At 44.8% G+C, this 23642-nt stretch overlaps 1 protein-coding gene across 1 annotated transcript in view; it reads left to right on the top strand.

Moving 5' to 3' along the window:
* The window catches only part of LOC121855153 (protein MNN4-like), a 35386-nt gene that overhangs the window by 4965 nt on the left and 6779 nt on the right, over positions 1-23642 (top strand). The window contains exon 2 of the mRNA XM_042350021.1: positions 4160-4238. Within this exon, the coding sequence (XP_042205955.1) occupies positions 4160-4238 (79 nt within the window). The remainder of the gene's footprint in view (positions 1-4159; positions 4239-23642) is intronic.

Raw genomic sequence — 23642 nt, 5'->3', positions numbered from 1 at the left:
GATTACCTGTAAATTATAAATAGATAAACAATTAATCAAGAGTATTAAATGCAAGTCACACTTCACCTGGCGTCACCTAAACAACACACACACACACACACACACACACACACACACACACACACCTGCAGCAAGAGAGGGACGCATTACCTGGTATCTAATTAACTAAGGCTATTACCTGTATATTCTTAAATGTACCTTAACTTATAGGAAGACATAGGATCGTTAATAAAGGTGTTTAAGTCTCTAACTACGCCACAATAAACTCCATATAATAGTAGTAGTAGTAGTAGTAGTAGTAGTAGTAGTAGTAGTAAAAATAATAATAATAGTAAAAATAATAATAGTAATAATAGTAAAAATAATAATAATAATAATAATAATAATAATAATAATAATAATAATAATAATAATAATAATAATAATAATGCGTGTATGTGTCTGTAGAGAGAGAGAGAGAGAGAGAGAGAGAGATAATACCAGGTTTACTCTCTAAGTGATGCAACCATTATACAAACCCCTCCCCCTCACCCTCCCTCCTCCTCCCTCACCCCCGTGATAAACGTGTCTCCGTCGTGGTTTACTTCACCTCCTTGGATCACCGCCCCTCACCCTAACCTAACCCGTCCCGCTAACTTGTTTTCACTACCACAGACACCGCCTCCCCATCACCCCACCACCCCTTCCTCCTCACCACACCCTCCTCACTACCCCCATCTTCTCCCCATCACCTCACCACCCCCATCACTCCCCCCACCCCATCACCCCACTGTGTGTGTGGTCGTTCGTATCTGGCTTATAATTGGTCCTCTGGTTAATTGCCTATGTTTTATACGTAATCTGATTGGTCAACTGGTGAGGCACAGTTCGGTAGTGGTGAGTGAAGTGGTAACCGACTCCATTTGACCTCCTCTTCCTCTTCCTCCTCTTCTTCTTCTTCTTCCTCCACCTCTAACTCCTCCTACTTATTCTTTCTCCTCCTCCTCCTCCTCCTCTTCTATTCCCCATTCCTCATCCTCCACCACCACCTCCCTCCTTTTCTTCTCCCTTACTCCTTCTCGCCTCCTCCTTCTCCTCCTCCTCATCTCCCCTTCTTCCCCTCTTCCTCCCCTCTTCTTCCTCCTCAACCACCACAACCTCCCTCTCATCTATCTCCCCTCCTCTTCCCCCTCCCCCCTCTTCTTCCTCCTCAACCACCACAACCTCCCTCTCATCTATCTCCCCTCCTCTTCCCCTCTTCCCTCCCCTCTTCTTCCCCCTCCTCCACTAGGGATTTTCCTTCTCCCAGCCTTACCTCACCACCCACTTGTTCAGAGTATGGAAAAAAAATCGAACAATCCGCAAATGATATCAATATACATATCAATGGGAGGTGTGAAGCAACACAGTGTATGAAGCAACACGGTGTATGAAGCAACACAGTGTATGAAGCAACACGGTGTATGAAGCAACAAGGTGTATGAAGCAACAAGGTGTATGAAGCAACAAGGTGTATGAAGCAACACGGTGTATGAAGCAACACAGTGTATGAAGCAACACAGTGTATAAGCAACACAGTATGAAGCAACAAGGTGTATGAAGCAACACAGTGTAAAACAACACAGTGTATAAGCACGTAACAACACTGTATAAACAACACGTGTATGAAACACACAGTGTATAAACAACACAGTGTATGAAACAACACAGTGTATGAAGCAACAAAGTGTATAACAACACAGTGTATGAAGCAACACAGTGTATGAAGCAACACAGTGTATGAAACAACACAGTGTATGAAACACGTGTAGCAACAAGGTGTATGAAGCAACACAGTGTATGAAGCAACACGGTGTATGAACAACACAGTGTGTAAAACAACACAGTGTATAAACAACACGTTGCAACACAGTGTATGAAGCAACAAGGTGTATGAAGCAACACGGTGTATATGAAGCAACAAGGTGTATAAGCAACAAGGTGTATGGAAAACACGGTGTATAAGCAACAAGGTGTATGAAGCAACACGGTGTATGAAGCAACACAGGTGTATGAAGCAACAAGGTGTATGAAGCAACACGGTGTGAAGCAACACAGTGTATGAAGCAACACGGTGTATGAAGCAACACGGTGTATGAAGCAACAATACTTTACTAAGAAATACAGGAAAATCATACAATATAAAATACCTTACTAATACATGAACAATAATATACACACACACGTAGTCCAAAGATAAACAAAAGTGCAGAAAATATACAAGATTGAGCTAGAAATTTACGAGACCTTTTCTGACAATCCCCAACTGTGGCCAAGAATCTGCCTCTATCACTAACCTAACCCAACCTAACCTAACCTATCCTAGCCTAACCTAACCTACACTATCCTAACCTAACCTACCCTAACCTACCCTAACCAAACCTACCCTAACTAGCCCTAACCCAACCTAACCTATCCTAGCCTAACCAAACCTACACTATCTCCCTAACCTACCTAACCTAACCCTACACTAACCTACTACCTACCCCTAACCTAACCTAACCCAACCTAACATATCTGTCCTAACCTACCTAACCTAACCTACCCTAACCTAACCTAACCCAACTAACACTCTGTCCTACCAACCCTAACATACCATCTCAACCTACCTAACCTAACCTACCCTAACCTACTCTATCCTAGCCTAATCTATCCTAATCAAAGTTAATGACAGAAAAGACAAAACTAAAGTGATGTTAAGAGGAAGGAAGGAAGGAAGGAAGAGGAAGGAAGGAAGAGGAAGGAAGGAAGGAAGAGGAAGAGGAAGGAAGAAGGAAGGAAGGAAGGAAGGGAAGGAAGGAAGGAAGGGAAAGGAAGGAAGGAAGGAAGGAAGGAAGGAAGGAAGGAAGGAAGGAAGGAAGGAAGGAAGGAAGGAAGGGGCTGATGACAACTCCTAGAGAATGTGCCACCCTATATTAAACGTCTCCCTTAAGTCCAGTTCACCCTTAGTCTCCCTTAAATCTAGTTCACCCTTAGTCTCCCTTAAATCCAGTTCACCCTTAGTCTCCTTAAATCTAGTTCACCCTTAAGTCACTTCTCAACATAAACAAGGGTGGGTTATAATGGTAAACAAGTCTCCATTCTCTGCCACATTGAAGGGGTTCTCAAGGGGTCTCCAAGGGATCTCCAAGAGGTCCATATATGGATGTTTATGCTCCAAGGGTCTCCAACTCGGATGTTAATGGTCAAGGGGTCTCCAAGGGTCCTAACTCCGGATGTTAGTGGTCCAAGGGGTCTCCAAGGGTCCTAACTCGGGATGTTAATGGTCCAAGGGGTCTCAAGGGTCCTAACTCGGGATGTAGTGGTCCAAGGGTCTCCAAGGGGCCCAACTCAGGATGTTAGTGGTGGGGTCTCAAGGGGTCTAATAGGATGTTAGTGGTCCAAGGGGGTCTCAAGGGGTCTAACTCAGGATGTTAGTGGTCCAGGGGGTCTCAAGGGGTCTAACTCAGGATGTTAATGGTCCAAGGGGTCTCAAGGGGTCCTAACTCAGGATGTTAGTGGTCCAAGTCCAAGGTCCTAACTCGGGATGTTAGTGGTCAAGGGGTCTCAAGGGATACTCAGGATAGTGGTCCAAGGGGTCTCAGGGGTCTAACTCAGGATGTGAAGTGGTCAGGGGGTCTCAAGGGGTCTAACTCGGGATGTTAGTGGTCAAGGGTCTCAAGGGGTCCTAACTCGGGATGTTAGTGGTCCAAGGGGTCTCCAAGGGGTCAACTCGGGATGTTAATGGTCAAGGGGTCTCCAAGGGGTCCTAACTCGGGATGTTTAGAAATGACGAGTTATCGAAAATTTTCTCCTTTTCTCGCCTTTTGTTTGGTAATTAATCTTCTTTTAAGCACACACACACACACACACACACACACACACACACACACACACACACACACACACGTGAAGGTATTACTAATAAAATGGTAACTGGTTTTTAGTCGGGCGAACTTAAGTTACTGAAGAGGATGTTGAAACGTGTGTGTGTATGTATGTATGTGTGTATGTATGTGTGTATGTGAGACAGACAGACAGATACACAGAGACATACACAGGAAATAAAAAAACACTAAGTATAGCCCAGCTTGAAGACAATATATATAAATAACCGGTTAAATACAAGTATCCGGCTCTTAATGTGTTTTTTGTGCGACAGCCGGATATGTCAGACACTGTGTACACTGTAATCGATCTTGGTGAGCACGAGATCCATGTAGTCAGAGGCCGGATGCTCAGTGAGTCGGAACGTGTCGGAGAATGACAACTTAACCTAACCTAACCTAACCCTAACTAACGAAAAACTAACCTAACCTAATCTAACCAAATTAAGGAAAAACTAACATGAAACTAAACTTACCATAACCAAAACTAACCTAACCCAACGAAAAACTAACCTAACCTAATCTAACCAAAACTAACCTAACCCAACGAAAAACTAACCCCAACCTAATCTCCAAAACTAACCTAACCAACGTAAAACTAACATAACCTAGCAAAACCCAACCTAACGAAAAACCCAACCTAACCTCAATCTGAAAACTAACCTAACCCAACGAAACAACCCAACAATCTAACCAAAAAACTAACCTACCAACGAAAAACTAACCTAACCTAATCTAACCAAAACTAACCTAACCCAACGAAAAACTAACCTAACCTAATCTAGCAAAACTAACCTAACCCAACGAAAAACTAACCTAACCTAATCTAACAAAACCAACTAACCCAACGAAAAACTAACTAACCTAATCTAACCAAAACTAAACACAACCCAACATAAAAACTAACCTAACCTAACCTAACCCAACAAGCTTAACCTAACCTAACCTAACCCCAACGTAAAACTAACCTAACCTAACCTAACCTAACCTCAGAGTATTATGATAATATAGACCAAAATTTCTTCCCCCATAACAGTATCTGGCAACTGGGGGCAATCAACCTAAGAACAAGAGTGACATAACCGCCAACCAAACCATACGGGCGAGTTAGTCATTGGTTACGTTAGGGGTTGTCGCGTTTACAGCAAGTCTCACTAAACGGGGACGGGGAGAGGGTGGTGGTAATTAGCGGATCATCTCCATAACAAGCGTGTTGGCCTAATTTCCTGTACAGTGAGTGGATGGGGGGAGGGAGGGTGGATGGGGGGGGGGGGAGGAGGGGGTGGATGGGGGGGTGGATGGGGGAGGAGGGGTGGATGGGGGAGGAGGGGGTGGATGGGAAGGAGGGTGGATGGGGAGGGTGGATGGGGAGGGTTGGATGGGGGGAGGGGGTTGGATGGGGAGGGTGGATGGGGGCAGAGTCTGGGTCTGATGGTATAGTACACTAAGTGATTATTTATGAGGAGTATAAGGGAGTATTATAAGGGTAATACTTATAAGGAGTAATATATAAGAGGAGTAATACTTATAAAGGGTAATACTTATAAAGGGAGTAATACTTATAAGGGAGTAATACTTATAGGGTAATACTTATAAGGGAGTAATATATAAGGAGTAATATATAAGGGAGTAATACTTATAAAGGAGGTAATATATAAGAGTAATATATAGGAAGTAATACTTATAAGGTAATACTTATAAGGAAGTAATACTTATGAGGTAATACTTATAAAGGGAGTAATACTTATAGGGGTAATACTTATAAGGTAAAAGAGGAGTAATACTTATAAGGGAGTAATACTTATAAGGGAGGTATACTTATAAGAGGTAATACTTATAAGGTGTACTTATAAGGGAGTAATAACTTATAAGGGAGTAATACTTATAAGGGAGTAATAACTTATAAGGGAGTAATACTTATAAGAAGGATTTAAAATTTCTCATGGCAGGATATAGAAAATAATGTCACTACTGTCACCTGTGAGTTACACCTGTACCTGTGAGTTACACCTGTACCTGTGAGTTACACCTGCACCTGTGAGTTACACCTGTACCTGTGAGTTACACCTGTACCTGTGAGTTACACCTGTACCTGTGAGTTTCACCTGTACCTGTGAGTTACACCTGTACCTGTGAGTTACACCTGTACCTGTGAGTTACACCTGTACCTGTGAGTTACACCTGTACCTGTGAGTTACACCTGTACCTGTGAGTTACACCTGTACCTGTGAGTAACACCTGTACCTGAGTTACACCTGTACCTGTGAGTTACACCTACACGGGGTACAAGGAAGGTCTTAATTAATACATGAACCACCTGTCTTATTTACACTTGTACATACCTGGACAAGGGAAGTGGTTAGGTTAGGTTAGGTTAGGTTAGGTTAGATTAGATTAGGTTAGGTTAGGTGAGGTTAGATTGGGTTAGGTGAGGTTAGATTGGGCTAGGTGAGGTTAGATTAGGTTAGGTTAGGCTAGGTGAGGTTAGATTAGGATAGGATAGGTTAGGTTAGGTGAGGTTAGATTAGGTTAGGTTAGGCTAGGTGAGGTTAGATTAGGTTAGGTTAGGCTAGGTGAGGTTAGATTAGGTTAGGTTAGGCTAGGTGAGGTTAGATTAGGCTAGGTTAGGTGAGGTTAGATTAGGATAGGTTAGGTGAGGTTAGATTAGGTTAGATTAGGTCAGGTCAGGTGAGGTTAGGTTAGGTCAGGTTAGGTGAGGTTAGATTGGGCTAGGTGAGGTTAGATTAGGTTAGGTTAGGCTAGGTGAGGTTAGATTAGGATAGGTTAGGTGAGGTTAGGTTAGGTTAGGTTAGGTTAGGCTAGGTGAGGTTAGATTAGGTCAGATTAGGTTAGGTTAAGTGAAGTCATCATAATGATGTGGCAATAAACGGGTCTGGGCTCAGGACTGGGATCACGTTACAGAACCCGGCATGTGTCGCCTATTCAACCTTAATGCCACGACAAGATTGATGACCCCGGACTTGTGACTGGCTTAATGATCTCGCCTCTTGACACCGGAGAACCCCCGTCAACCCCCCCTCCCTCCAAAGCCCCCCCCCCAACCCCCAAAAACCCCTCCAACTTGTGAATTAAGGGAGGAGTGTGAGGCGTCTCGCTGACAGTTGAAGAAGAACTCGTTTCCTCCGCTCACAACCGTAATGGAAACAGCTCTCGCCTCTATCTCTCTCTCTCTCTCTCGTCCCTCCGTATGTAACTGCAGAAGTGACGGAGATGTAGATAGTCTATTTATCTATCTACCTATCTATCTATCTATTCATCTATCTATCTATCTATCCATCCATCTACCCCCCCACACAATAATAATTACTCTGCTTATTCCCATGATGAAACCGAGTTACCAAAAGTGATTCACCCTCTCAAAACAGTCAAACCAGGACAAGGTAAGGTAAGGTATGGTATGCATAAGGGAAGGTAAGGTTAGTTAGCTAGTTGTACAGTTAGCATACAAGACAGTGGGCGCGGGGTTGGTCAATAAACCGGATTACTGGATTGTGAGGAACCGGCTGTGGGCATATCTTCCTTGAGTACAAACGAAGTCATGTTCCTCTTTATGCAGTGGAGGAGAGCTCTACGCAGGTATGCAGGCACGTGTTATAGTAGTAAGTTGCGGCACGTGTTCTAGTGCTATGCTGCGGCACGTGTTCTAGTGCTATGCTGCGGCACGTGTTATAGTGGTATATTGCGGCACGTGTTATAGTGCTATGTTGCGGCACGTGTTATAGTGCTATGCTGCGGCACGTGTTATAGTGCTATGCTGCGGCACGTGTTATAGTGCTATGCTGCGGCACGTGTTATAGTGGTATAGGTACTAAAGGTTATAGTTAGATATAGTGAAATACGTATAACCCAACCCAACCTAACCCAACCTAACCTAACCCAACCAAACCTCAACCAATCCCAACCTACCCAAACATTATCCCAGCTCGTTATCTCCACATCCACCTTAACTGTTAAACTACCGAAACATTAAAGGTAATTGGTCGTTAAATGTGATAAATTGTCCTCGTAAATATATTATCCCAACCGGCCAAAATCTTACGGTGTGTATAATGTGTATAATGTATGTATAATGTGTATAATGTATGTATAATGTGTATATTCATCATTAACCCGAGTTTTCACCAGATTAACTTCCCGTCATCTATAACTGATAAAAGTGGCCCGATAAAATTAACTTCACCATAACTCACCGTTTGTCACTATGATAAAGACCGAATGGTAAGTAAGTGTATAAATAATGATAATGATAATAATAATAATAATAATAATAATAATAATAATAATAATAATAATAATAATAATAATAATAATAATAATAATAAATGATAATAATAATAATAATAATAATAATAATAATAATAATAATAAATAATAATAATAATAATAATAACAATAACAATAATAATAATAATAATAACAATAATAATAATAATAATAATAATAATAATAATAATAATAACAATAATAATAATAATAATAATAATAATAATAATAATAATAACAACATTTGTCATAATCACAACAACAGTCACCAACTTTTATAACTATCACCACCACCACCACCACAACACTACCACATGTAACACTCACCACAATTCACCACCACACACCACCACACAAATACCACCACCACCACAACATGACTTTAAAGAACATAAAATAATAAGCAAAAAAGAAACACACAACAAAATTCTCTGTGGTGAATCGAACCCGATCTTGTGAATTAGCTCAGCTTCCGTTTTAATAAGCAATATGTATTCAAGAATAAATGTATCCGTATTTAAAAAACCCCAAGCAAGAATAATGCCGGCCCTGCCATCATAGGTCAGGTCAGAGGTCATCTGGTCAGGTCAGAGGTCATCTGGTCAGGTCATTGTTCATCAGGTCAGGTCATTGTTTATAGGTCAAGTCATTGTTCATAGGTCAGGTCATAGTTCATCTGGTCAGGTCATTGTTCATCAGGTCAGGTCATTGTTTATAGGTCAAGTCATTGTTCATAGGTCAGGTCATTGTTCACCTGGTCAGGCCATTGTTCATCAGGTCAGGTCATTGTTTATAGGCCAAGTCATTGTTCATAGGTCAGGTCATCGTTCATCTGGTCAGGTCATCGTTCATCAGGACAGGTCAGAGGTCATTAAATATATATATAGGGCCCTCAGGGTGTACAAGTTTAGTTTGGAAAGCTAATAAGCAAATTTTTTTTAATTAGTCATATTTACCGTTCAGCGTGTATGTGTGTGTGTGTTTATCGCTTAAGTATGTATGTATCTAAGTGTATGTATGTATTTATGTACGTATGTATGTATCCCTTCACCTCATTACCACCCACCCACACACACACACACACACACACACAGACATACATGGGAGACGCGTGCATTAATCAAGGGTTAGTGCTGGTGATGCAAATACTGTTATTATTTATCATAGCGTGACTCTGATATATGATGATGATGATGATGATGATGATGATGCTATTATTATTCTTCATGGCGCCATTATGATGATGATAATGTTAAAGATGCATTGTGTCATCTATCTCTATCCATCCATCTGTCTATCTGTCTGTCTGTCTAAACCAAAAAATCCAACAGAAGTTTATTCCTATTTACGTCTCAGGGAGCAGGTGAGGAGAGGAGGAGGGGGAGGGAGGGAGGGAGGGACATTTTTCTGAGACACCCTATAAAAGTTTCCTTAAGTTCCCCCTGTATTAATAGCCTGGCTGGACCCCGTTTTCTATGAGGGGCCAATGTCCCTTACTACAGGATACTGACAAGTCGACGGTTCACACTACCCTGAATTAGTGAATGGTGACCAGAACTACTACTACTACTACTACTACTACTACTACTACTACTAATAATAATAATAATAATAATAATAATAACAATACTAATAACAACAACCTCGAAACTCACATATACACAATTACCTAAAGAACAACTATAACACCACGAACGAGACCTGAACCCTTAAGCAGCTCAACACAAGACCATTAAAAGCTCCTTACAACAAGTTATCAGAATCAGACCCCACAAAATTAAACAAAGATTCTTACGATAAAATATCACTAAATTGACCTCTGTAACGGGAGACGCTGTGTGGATGAACCCGAGTGAGTTAACGTGACCCCGAGACAAGAAAGATCCAGGAATAAAGTCAAATTTGTAATGGAACTTTCTTAATTACCTGCGTTCACTTACCGTCAATTAGTTGTTGAAAATGGCCACAAAATTGCACTGAGACTCTACCTGTATATGATATCGTAATGCCGATAAACTGATTAAATTGGGAGGACAAAATTGCACTAAGACTCTACTTAACTTTACATGATCACGTAATGTTAAGTAGGTGAAGAATGTGTGGTCAGGAAAGGAGGGAGAAAAGAGGAGACAGGGAGGGAGAGATAAGGGAGACGGAAGGGAGGGAGGAAGAGAAAAGTGAGACAGGGAGGGAGGAGATTATAAAGATTAGTGAACGAGGGAAGGTCGTGGGGTAAAGATAGCCAGGGAGAAAGGCAGACCACATGAATAGGAGAGTGTATGGTAAGACCCAGTAGGTAGAGGGAGGGAGGGAGGGAAGAGAGGAGTTGGGGAGGAAGGAAAATGGAAGAGACAGATTAGAGATAGTGAGAGAGTAGTAGTAGATAAAGCACACGTTGAGATAGCACTGGGAGGGAGGAAGGAAGGAAGGAGGGAGGGAGGGAAGGGGGAAGGCAGTGATAGGGGAAAAGAGAGAGTGAGGAGGTGGAGAGCGAGATAATGAATAGAGAGAGAGAGAAAGAGAGGTAGGGTTGCAAGATTACTGGACGAGGAGAGGAGGAAAGGGAGAGGGAATGAAGGGAGGTGGGGGGGGTTAGGAGGGAGGGCGAGAGAGGAGGTAGGTTAGGGGACTTTGGGATCAGACGCGAGTCCCTGGGGGGGGGTTGTACTGGTAGCTCGGAGGCCCTGTCTTTGTCTGTAGCACATCCCCGCACTGCCTCGCCTTCCCCCTTCCCCGAAAAGTTGCAAAGTTGCAGGTTGCACACGGCCACCCCACCCACCGTCCTGTCTGCCCTCCCACTCTTGTTTTACTGCAGTGCAACATTAACGTTTTATACCATATTGCAAGGCCCTGGGTGACTGGAAGGCCCTGGGTGTGTGGAAGGCCCTGGGTGTGTGGAAGGCCCTGGGTGACTGGAAGGCCCTGGGTGTGTGGAAGGCCCTGGGTGACTGGAAGGCCCTGGGTGTGTGGAAGGCCCTGGGTACGTGACTGGAAGGCCCTGGTGTGGAAGGCCCTGGAAGGCCCTGGGTGTGTGGAAGGCCCTGGGTGTGAAGTGGAAGGCCCTGGTGACTGGAAGGCCCTGGGTGTGGAAGGCCCTGGGTGACTGGAAGGCCCTGGGTGCCCTGGGTGAACTGGAAGGCCCTGGGTGTGTGGAAGGCCCTGAAGGCCCTGTGTGGAAGGCCCTGGGTGACTGAAGGACTGAAGGCCCTGGGTGTGGAAGGCCCTGGGTGTGTGGAAGGCCACTGAAGCCCTGGGTGTGTGGAAGGCCCCGTGACTGGAAGGCTGGGTGACTGGAAGGCCCCCTGGAAGGCCCTGGGTGTGTGTGGAAGGCCCCCTGGAAGGCCCTGGAAGGCCCTGGGTGTGTGGAAGGCCCTGGGTGACTGGAAGGCCCTGGGTGTGTGGAAGGCCCTGGGTGTGGAAGGTCTCTGGGTGTGTGGAAGGCCCCCCTCTGTGTGTGAAGGTCCTGGGGTGTGTGGAAGGCCCTGGGTGTGTGGAAGGCCCTGGGTGTGTGGAAGGCCCTGGGTGTGTGGAAGGCCCTGGGTGACTGGAAGGCCCTGGGTGTGGAAGGCCCTGTGTGTGGAAGGCCCTGGGTGTGTGGAAGGCCCTGGGTGTGGAAGGCCCTGGGTGTGTGGGAAGGCCCTGGGTGTGTGGAAGGCCCTGGGTGTGTGGAAGGCCCTGGACTGGAAGGCCCTGGTGTGTGGAAGGCCCTGGGTGTGTGGAAGGCCCTGGGTGTGTGGAAGGCCCTGGGTGGTTACTGAAGGCCCCTGGAAGGCCCTGTGGAAGGTCTCTGACTGGAAGGCCCTGGTGTGGAAGGCCCTGGTGACTGGAAGGCCTGGGTGACTGGAAGGTGGAAGGCCCTGGGTGAAGGCCCTGGGTGTGTGGAAGGCCCTGGGTGTGGAAGGCCCCCTGGGTGTGTGGAAGGTCCTGGGAAGGCCCTGGGTGTGTGGAAGGCCCTGGAAGGGGTGTGTGGAAGGCCCTGGGGTGACTGTGGAAGGCCCCTGGGTGACTGGAAGGCCCTGGGTGACTGGAAGGCCCTGGAAGGCCTGTTACTGGAAGACTGTGTGTGGAAGGTCTGGGTGTGTGGAAGGCCCTGGTGACTGGAAGGCCCTGGTGTGGGAATGACTGGAAGGCCCTGGGTGTGTGGAAGGCCCTGTGTGGAAGGCCCTGGGTGAACTGGAAGGCCCTGGTGTGTGGAAGGCCCTGGTGACTGGAAGGCCCTGGGGTGTGTGGAAGGCCATGGTGGAAGGCCCCTGGGTTACTGGAAGGCCCTGGGTGACTGGAAGGCCCTGGGTGACTGGAAGGCCCTGGGTGACTGGAAGGCCCTGGGTGACTAAAAGATTGGTACTACTGAGAATATCTACCCCGGTGCTCAGAGGAAGATTGGTAACACTGATAAAGGAATAAACTGAACTGATAACACCGAAGGAATAAATAACACTGAGAATATCCGGGTATTTGGATAATTACAGCACGTGGTACAAGGTTCAGATATCCCCCACACCGGATATTCCCCTCCCATGAGACACAGGTTCGATCCCCGGCTAACAAAGGTTTAACACAGAGTTATTATTCGGTGCAGGGACGACCCAAGCTGATCACTCTGGCAAATTAGGATCCGGGATTAAGGTGACCCGCCTCGTGAGGATGGACGAGTGACGTCCTGCAGGATACCACACATTTCCTTAAGGATTTTAACTTAACCCCTTTTACCGACGTTGTGTTGAGAAGGATACATACATACATATAGTGATATTTATACATACATACATACATACATACATACATACATACATACACGTTAAGACAAGGTCACTAACCTAACCTAACCCAACACACCTTGAATAAATAATAAAGAAGTAATAATAATAATCATTGGCAACCACAGGCATCAACTTTCCACCAATCAACGAAAATGAGAGAGTACTGGCAACCAATCAGAGCCCGAGAACGGAGTCAATGTTGGTGGGGATGGAGGGAGGGAAGGAGGGGGAAGGGGGGGGGAGGGAAGGAGGGGGGAGGGAAGGTCTTAAAGTTGTAGACAGGACAGACGATGGTAGCAGCTTACCGTCTACCGGGAATGAGGTATATAGCTTCCCTGTCATGTGTGTGTGTGTGTGTGTGTGTGTGTGTGTGTGTGTGTGTGTGTGACTGTACACCAGCATCAACAGAAGAAAATGAATAACAAGAACAAAATGAATAAGAACAACAAAAAGAAAGCGAAAGGATTATAATACTCGATAAAGATTAATAAAGGATAACAAGATGACAGGTAAAGCAGACAGGTAAAACAGGCAGGTAAAAGATAACGGGAGTCTTATTAACCTGGCCAAGTATTATTATTAGTCTGAAGGAACACTGCTGGATCTTACGTTGCCATGGAGACCTCTTATGTTGAAAGTTTACCTGAACCAGTTACCTCACCTACCTACCATACAGTCTACCTGAACCAGTTACTTATCTACCTACCATACAGTCTACCTGAACCGGTTACTTATCTACCTACCATACAGTCTACCTGAACCAGTTACCTCACGTACCTACCATACAGTCTACCTGAACCAGTTACTCACCTACCTACCATACAGTCCACATACCACCAACCACACAACACGGCAGCCAAACTCCACTGATATTACACCTATAAAATCCTTTCACTAACTGAGCACTAAAGAGAGACTGAAGCAGAATATCTCTGGATTTACCTGGATTTAGGAGAGTAACGACAGGTGATTCTAATTTCCTCACCAGGTAAGGTCAATTACGATACCTGAGTGAACGATGGTAGGCTCATTACACTGTAGAGGAAAATTCGTTACTGTGCTATTTAATTAATGCTATTCACGTTGTTTGAGTAGAGGAAAGTGTTACCTTTAATCTAACCTAACCTAACCTAACCAAACTCTAACCTAACCTAACCCTAACCAAACTTACATCAGGTAAATATATCCAAAGTTGAAAAGGTCAAGGCTTCGGTGTTATGAAAAGACTCCCAGTTCGCGTGTTGTCTTAGCTATATTTAGTCGCCATCTCATACAGTAATCAAGGTTTGCCCCTCTGACTTAGGTATCAACCACCCGCCTTCATGCTCAACACACGAGAAGGAAAAATAAAATATGAAGAAACAGATTTTTGTCGATTTTTTTCCTGATTTTTTTTTCTTCATATTTTCTTAATTTTTCACTTTTTTTCTTCAATTTCCTGCATTATTTTCTTAGTGTAACCCCTTGAGTACGATGACTTAACCCCTTGAGTGCGATGACTGAACCCCTTGAGTGCGATGACTGAACCCCTTGAGTACAATGACTTAACCCCTTGAGTACGATGACTTAACCCCTTGAGTGCGATGACTGAACCCCTTGAGTGCGATGACTGAACCCCTTGAGTACAATGACTTAACCCCTTGAGTACGATGACTTAACCCCTTGAGTACGATAACTGAACCCCTTGAGTACGATGACTGAACCCCTTGAGTACGATGACTTAACCCCTTGAATACTGTCTTAACCCTTTGAATACACTGAGTAATTCCCTAAATCGAAATAATACTGCAAAGAGTCAGGTTAAATATTAAAACGTCCAGTTAGCATTTTCAGGAGGTTAACAATACCGTAACTATATAATTCCCACTCAGCGTTAAATACCTAGACTTACGTAGTGGAATTTAATACTTTATTACGTACACAAAATTGACTCAATATTATTTGGTGAAGGTCAGTGAGATTTAATGTTGTGAGAAAAGTTATAAAAGAATAGTGGTGGCTCTAATGTAATCACCCACACACACACACACACACACACACACACACACACACACACACACACACACACACACAAACAGAAAACACATACACATACAAACACAGAGAAAACACCCAGAAACACACAAAACAACACATACACACACACCCCACACCCACAACACACCCACCCCACACAACACACAACACACACACACAACACACACCCACCCGCCCCCACACACAACACAACACCACACTCACCCCTACACACAAACCAACACACCCACCCACAACACCACACTCACCCCCACACACAACACAACACACCCACCCCCACACACAACACACCAGGTATACGGTGTACCAACATTACAACACCTGCCAGGAGACATCAATCACAGGTCTACACTTCACAACAATTACTAAGACCTTCTCAATCTCCATAACAATGTGGATGACGTGTGCCAATCTAGCGCGGTGCTGGCGGAGGTGTGTGTGTGTGTGTGTGTGTGTGTGTGTGTGTGTGTGTGTGTGTGTGTGTGTGTGTGTGTGTGTGTTCACCTGTCGGGCCGCCCCCCTTACTCAGGTGTGACAGGTGCTTGCTAATAATAGACCCGCCACACTAACACCTCTCCTATTGCGATCATGGCTGCCTCCCTCACTTCCCACCTCACTTGTCCCTGGTGTTCATGCCTAGGGTGCTCCTCCTTTAATGATGATGATGATGGTGATGATGATGATGATGATGATGATGATGATGATGATGATGATGATAACAGAAGATGGCAACTACCGAGAAACGACACCAAAAGATCTCTCCATTAATAAACAAATCTTCAGTTGTTTACATTTCGTTGCCAACTTCCCCCCGACGGTAAAGTGTTGTGTTAAGTGTTTTCTAAGTAGTTTAAGTGCTTCCGGTGGTACATTACGATTTAAAAGTGTTTGCATATGTTGAGGAAACTTTGGGACAGACAGAAAGACAGACAGACTGAGAGACAGACAGACAGAGACCAGGATGGAAAATAGGCGAATCTCACGAGAAAAAAAAATATATATTCTAGGGAAATTCTGAGACATACATACAAACATGACGAAAATTACGATGTATTTACTTAGACTTTAGCAAAGCGTTTGACAGAGTACCGCATCAGAGGCTTCTGAGAAAAGTTAAGGTATCGAGGGGAAAGTTTTAAAGTGGATAAAATCATGGCTCACCGATAGAACACAGAGGGTCAGCGTAGATGGTGTTAAATCTGAGTGGGGCCGTGTAACCAGTGGGGTTCCCCAGGGGTCAGTACTAGGCCCACTCTTGTTAATATAGATTATAATCTATATAAACGATCTAGATACTGGGATCAGCAGTGACATAAGCACGTTTGCGGATGACACCAAAATAGGGCGGCAGATTGGAAGAACAAATACTGTCAATGTATACAGACTTAACAACATCAACCTAGAGAAGTCGACTTGTGAAAGAGACTTAGGGGTACTTGTAAGCCCGGACCTACGGCCTAGAAAACAGTGCGTTAATGTTCGAAATAAGCCAAACAGAGTATTAGGTTTTATATCTAGAAGTGTAAGTAATAAGAGTGCAGAGGTCTTATTGCAGCTATATCTTGTGCTAGTCAGGCAGCACCTCGATTATGCTGTTCAGTTCTGGTGCCCTTATTATAGAATGGATAAGTGATCGCAGGCACCTTCGTGCCCAATGAAAGTTTGAAAGCTCGTGCTTGGCTAGTATACAGTGAATGAGGGTGCGCCAAGTCCGTAGACTTGCATCGTTTTCCATCGTAAAAAAAAAAATGGTTAATTAATGCCTTCCTAAAGAAACCATCGACATGGGACCAGGTTTGGTCCACTCTACGAATTTTTTGCGATTTTTCCGCCAAGTTTGATGACAAACGATTGTGCCGTTTCGGCTGCCCAGAACAGACAGACAGACAGACAGACAGACAGACAGACAGACAGACAGACAGACGCCTAGTCCTATAGTATATTAGATATCAATTCACTAGAGTCGGTGCAGCGAAGAATGACAAAAATTATTCCGGGACTTAGAAACCTTCCATATCAGGATAGGTTAAAGAAACTTAACTTGCATTCCCTAGAAAGACGAAGAGTGCGGGGAGATATGATAGAAGTGTTTAAGTGGGTGAAAGGAATCACAAAGGGGTTATAGATAAAGTTCTTATAATATCCGAGCAGGATAGACTCGAGCAACGGATTTCAGTTGGATAAGTTGTGGTTTAGGAGGGAGATATAGGAAGGAACTGGTCTACAAATAGGGTGGTGGGACGAGGAAATGCCAGCAACCCCTGTAGTGGGGTGCAACTCTCTGACAGTTTCAAAAGGAGGCTGGATAGGATTCATGGATGATAGAGAGTGTGTAAACTTCCTAGATGAAGCTGGCCACAGTGCCAACGCCTATTGCAGAGACCTGCATTTTCTATGTTCGTATACACACACACACACACACACCCATACACACACACACACACACACACCCACACACACACCCACACACACACACACACACACACACACACACACACACACACACACATACATACATACCAGAGGCAGACAAACTAAGTAAGACAAACAGACAGACAGACAGGTTGTAGACAAGAGATGAAATATAGGAGAATCTCAAAAAATATAAAATAATATGGATTTGGGGAGAAATTTTGAAATCGAGAGAATGAGATTTGGAGACTGAAAAACAACAACAACAACAACAACAGCAATGTTATAGGAAATAACAATAACAAGAAAGTAATAGTATTTTTAATAATAAAAACAACAATAAAACAGCAACAATAACAATACAAACAACGACAATAACAATGACAACAACAACAATAATAACAACAAGGAGGACAACAACAACACTAATAATACTAACAAAAATAATAACAACAACAATAACAACAACAATAACAACAACAATAACAACAATAATAACAACAATAATAACAACAACAATAACAACAACAATAATAACAACAACAATAACAACAACAATAACAACAACAATAACAACAACAATAACAACAATAATAACAACAATAATAACAACAACAATAACAACAACAATAATAACAACAACAATAACAACAACAATAACAACAACAATAACAACAACAATAACAACCCTTATATAAAAGATATAAACAGACAAAGTAACGAACAGGAAAGAGAAATCCCGTGAGCTTGACCTGTGATCAACTGCGGCCAAAATTGGATCAGTTTAATCTACACTCATATCCATCCCATCTGTCAAAACTCACCCATATAGGTTTCAACTTAATTGGCACACACACACACACACACAATAATATCAATAACGATAACTAGAACAATATCAACAATAACAATAACCAGAACAATAACAACCATAACAACAACCACAACTAAAATAACATCAAAAATAACAATAACCATAACAACCACAACAAAAATAACAAAAATAACCATAACAATAACACCCATATCTAAAATAATAACAAAAATAACAATAACAATCACACCAATAACCACACACACACACATACAAGATAAAATATTAAAAGAAGTTATCAAAAGGCAGAACTTAAAACATGTGGGCCAGTCAGTGTAAATTATCCTCGTGGTTCTGACGCGACCATGAGTTAAGTTTCCGATAGTGCTGCGAGTGTGATATTGGCTACCACCCTTCCTCATTATTTGTGTGTGTGTGTGTGTGTGTGTGTGTGTGTGTGTGTGTGTCCTCCTCTCTTCCCTCTTCCTTCCTTGCCTCCTTCCTTGCCTCCTTCCTTGCCTCCTTCCTGCTCCTCCTCCTCTCCTGGACAGATCGGGGACAGCTGGGAGACGGGACATTAATAAGCAATATTGCCTAATTGATGCTGGATCCCTTCTCTTCTTCTTCTTCCTCCTCTTCCTCTTCTCCCTCCTCTTCCTCTTCTCCCTCCTCTTCCTCTTCTCCCTCCTCTTCCTCTTCTTCCTCCTCTTCTTCTTCTCCCTCCTCTTCTTCCTCCTCTTCCTCTTCCTCCTTCCCTCCACCTTCCTTATATTTGTCCTTTCTTTGTTTCCTTCCCCTTTTCTCTTCTTCCTTCTGCCTTCCTCCTTCATTCTTTCTTTCCTTCCTTCTCTCTACATTCCTTCCTTCATTCTTTATTGAGAAGTAATGGGAGATTAATAAAAAAAATATTCAAATAATTCCTATGCTGGATTATTCCCTAGCTCTCTCCTCCCTTCTTTCCATCCTTCCTCCCTCCTTCTTTCCTCTCCCCTCTTTCTTACTGGAGAGAGGAGGAGGAGGAGGAGGAGGAGGAGGAAGTGCTAATAAACAATAATGACAAATTACTCTCTTGGATATCACCCTGACTACATCTTCCCCTCCTCCTCGCTCTCCTCCTCCTCCTCCTCCTCCTCTCCTCCTCCTCCTCCTCCTCTTTCTCTTGCTGGCAGGTGATTGAAGGATTAATAAGTAACATTCCCTGATTATTACGTTGGATCCTCCTGCCTTCTTCTCCTTTCCTTCCTCCCTTTCTCGTGGCTGATGGTGGTGGTAACTGGTGGGGGTGGTGGGTAGTGATGGGACACAGGTGGTAGGTACATTGGTAGGTGGGGGGGTGGTAGTAGGTAGTGGGAAACTGGTAGGTGGGGTGGTGGTAGTAGTGATAGGGGACTTGTGGTGGGGTGGTAATACTGGTAGGTGGGAGGGTGGTGGTAGTAGTGATAGGGACTGGTTGGTGGTGGTAGTGGTAATACTGGTAGGTGGGGGAGGGTGGTGGTAGTAGTGATAGGGACTGGTTGGTGGTAGGTAATACTGGTAGGTGGGGGGGTGGTGGTAGTAGTGATAGGGGACTGGTTGGTGGTGGTAGTGGATACTGGTAGGTGGGGGTGGTGGTAGTAGTGATAGGGGACTGGTTGGTGGTGGTAGTGTAATACTGTAGGTGGGGGTGGTGGTAGTAGTGATAGGGGACTGGTTGGTGGTGGTAGTGGTAATACTGGTAGGTGGGGGAGGTGGTGGTAGTAGTGATAGGGACTGGTTGGTGGTGGTAGTGGTAATACTGGTAGGTGGGGAGGGTGGTGGTAGTAGTGATAGGGGACTGGTTGGTGGTGGTAGTGGTAATGCTGGTAGGTGGTGGTAGTGATAGGACTGCTGGTGGTGGTAGTGGTAATGGTAGGTGGGGAGGGTGGTGGTAGTAGTGATAGGGGACTGGTTGGTGGTGGTAGTGGTAATACTGGTAGGTGGGGGGTGGTGGTGGTAGTGATAGGGGACTGGCTGGTGGTAGTGGTAATACTGGTAGGTGGGGGTGGTGGTAGTAGTGATAGGGACTGGTTGGTGGTGGTAGTGGTAATACTGGTAGGTGGGGGTGGGTGGTAGTAGTGATAGGGACTGGTTGGGTGGGTAGTGGTAATACTGGTAGGTGGGGAGGGTGGTGGTAGTAGTGAAGGGGACTGGCTGGTGGTGGTAGTGGTAATACTGGTAGGTGGGGGAGGGTGGTGGTAGTAGTGATAGGGGACTGGTTGATGGTGGTATTGGTAATACTGGTAGGTGGGGGGGTGGTAGTAGTGATAGGGACTGGTTGGTGGTGGTAGTGGTAATATTGGTAGGTGGGGAGGGTGGTGGTAGTAGTGATAGGGACTGGTTGGTGGTGGTAGTTGCAGGTAGGTGGGGTTAATAGTATTAACTAGGCTGGTAGATAGTAGAGGTGGTGGTAGGGGGTTTAGTAGTAGCAGCAGCAGCAGTAGTAGTAGTAGTAGTGGTAGTAGTAATAAGGGGGGGGTAAGTAGTTGGTTGGGAGAGGTGGTTCAGGATTAATAGCCAAGATGGCCTAATTAGTGTGCTGGGTTCATTTCATTACTCAGGGAGGCCGGGGCGCCATTCCCCCGAGTCAGTTAATCACAAGTCGTAACCCACCTCCCCCGTCCTGTCGTAAATGTTGCCTCGGGGGGTCCTACTGTTCTTATTGACGGTCGTTCTCGGTCGCCAGGGGGTCGTCCTCGGTCGTGTCGGTAGCCTTAGGGAGGATTTCGGTAGTCCTCGGTAGCCTAACGGTCGTCCTCAGTCGTGTCGGTAGCCTAAAGGTCGTCCTCGGTCGTTCTCGGTCGCCAGGGGGTCGTCCTCGGTCGTCTCGCTATACCCACACCAGCACCCTACCCCATGTACGACTACTGTACTAGAAATACCCGCACCAAGCCAACAACACCACCATCCACGAGTCGCAGTAATCCACAGTAGCCACACACCACGTTGGCCACGGTAAACAACCCAGGTCAGACGGAGGAACCCTCTCTCTCTCAATGTATCTGCAAGAATCTCTCGGTAAACACATTAAGCCACACTTACTCCGGCAAGGAAAATCAATATCTAGTTTTTGTGTGTGTGTGTGTGTGTAGGTGTGTGTGTGTGTTTTTTAGTACAAATGGCCACACACACACACACACACACACACAGTCAGTTCTCTCTGTCAACAAGATGAGCTTGGTTTATCCGAGGCGGCAAGATTATATATATTGGCTCTCAACAACGCTTTGATAATGAATATGACCTGACCCACCTTAACCAAACATGACCTAGCTTGACCTGACCTGCCATGACCTAGCTGACCTGACCGCCATGACCTAGCTAACCTAACCTGCCATGACCTAGCCTAACCTAACCTGCCATGACCTAGCTTAACCTAACCTGCCATGACCTAGCCTAACCTGCCATGACCCAGCCTAACCTAACCTGCCATGACCTAGCCTAACCTAACCTGCCATGACCCAGCCTAACCTGCCATGACCTAACCTGACCTGCCATGAACTAGCCTAACCTGCCATGACCTAACCTAACCTGCCATGACCTAGCCTAACCTACCATGACCTAACTTAATATGACCTGGCTTAAGTTTACCTTACCTTACATAATCTAACCTAACCTAGCCTTACCTGACATGGCATGACGTAACCCAATCTAACCAACCCAACCCAAACCTAACCTAACCTAACCCGGAAAGACAAAAATCAACACACCGGCTCTTTAATAATGAACCTGACCTGAATACAAGATTAACCAGGTAATAACTCATTCAGATGCGTCCAGTTCCCCGCCTACATCACTAACACGGACTTATTGGTGTCAGAAGAACATTATATTGAACGTTTATACTGAATTTGATTTTGTTTTTAATTTTGCCACTTACAGCGACTAGTTTATTGTGCACCCTATACTCATCCTGTGAGCGGTAGCACAAAAGGATTACAGAGTAGGGTTTACAAAGGGTCATAATAATTAACCCCCGTTGTCAGGATATTATGGCACTGAATGTTACACAGTATTTCATTTACATTATTTGTTTAGTTCTATACATAAAGGGTAGCGGGGTGGGTGGGTAGGTAGGTTGGAAAAGGAGCGTAATAGATAGATAGATAAATAGATAGTTGGACACACACACACACACACACACACACACACACACACACACTACAAAAGTCTACGTATTAGTCCTGCCATATTTCACTACGGCCGCCAGTAATTACTCGTACTAGAAACGTTTAGTATAGCACAGAGGTTAAACCAGTTATAACCTTACCTAAACCAGTTAAAACCTAACCTAAACCAGTTAAAACCTAACCTAACCTAAACCAGTTATAACCTAACCTAAACCAGTTATAACACTTCATATCATATAATATAAACCGCCGATATAAACCCGATTAAGACAACTAAAGGTTTTAATATAAACCATTATTTTATTGTTAGTACACTATGTTCTTTTAAGACTGTGTGTGTGTGTGTGTGTGTGTGTGTGTGTGTGTGTGTGTGTGTGTGTGTGTGTGTGTGTGTGTGTGTGTGTGAATGTCAGAAATAAATATAGAGGAGAAGAGAGAGAAGAGAGAGAGAGAGAGAGAGAGAGAGAGAGAGAGAGAGAGAGAGAGAGAGAGAGAGAGAGAGAGAGAGAGAGAGAGAGAGAGAAATAATCAGACCGTCACTCAAGATGGCCATCAGAGTTTATCAAGCAGCGAGTGGCCGCGAGCGAGGGACCAAAGGGGCTTGTTCCTAATGGCTCCTTCCGTCCACTCTGGGTACGAGGTTGTCACTCCTGATTGGTTGATGGCCACTACCCCAGTAACTCAGCTATGTGGACCCCTGGCTGTTGAATGGGGGTCACGTCACTCACTACCCCAGTAACAGCTGTGGACCCCTGGCTGATGAATGGGGTCACGTCCTCACTACCCCAGTAACTCAGCTGTCTGGACCCCTGGCTGATGAATGGGGTCGTTACTACTCACCACCCCAGTAACTCCAGCTGTCTGGACCCCTGGCTGATGAATGGGGGTCACGTCACCTCACTACCCCAGTAACTCCAGCTGTCTGGACCCCTGGCTGATGGTGGGATCACGTTACTCACTCACTACCCCAATAACTCAGCTGTCTGGACCCCTGGCTGATGAATGGGGGTCACGTCACTCACTACCTAAGTAACTCAGCTGTCTGGACCCTGGCTGATGAATGGGGTCACGTTACCTCACCACCCCAGTAACTCAGCTGTCTGGACCCCTGGCTGATGAATGGGGTCACGTTAACTCACTCACCACCCCAGTAACTCCAGCTGTCTGGACCCTGGCTGATGAATGGGGGTCACGTTACTCACTCACCACCCCAGTAACTCAGCTGTCTGGACCCCTGGCTGTTGAATGGGGGTCACGTTACTCACTCACTACCCCAGTGCTCCAGCTGTCTGGACCCTGGCTGTTG

This window comes from Homarus americanus, unplaced genomic scaffold (genome assembly GCF_018991925.1).
Source record: "Homarus americanus isolate GMGI-L3 unplaced genomic scaffold, GMGI_Hamer_2.0 scaffold42867, whole genome shotgun sequence".
Lineage (NCBI taxonomy): Eukaryota > Metazoa > Arthropoda > Malacostraca > Decapoda > Nephropidae > Homarus > Homarus americanus.
This window is presented reverse-complemented; position numbering and strand designations above follow the sequence as displayed.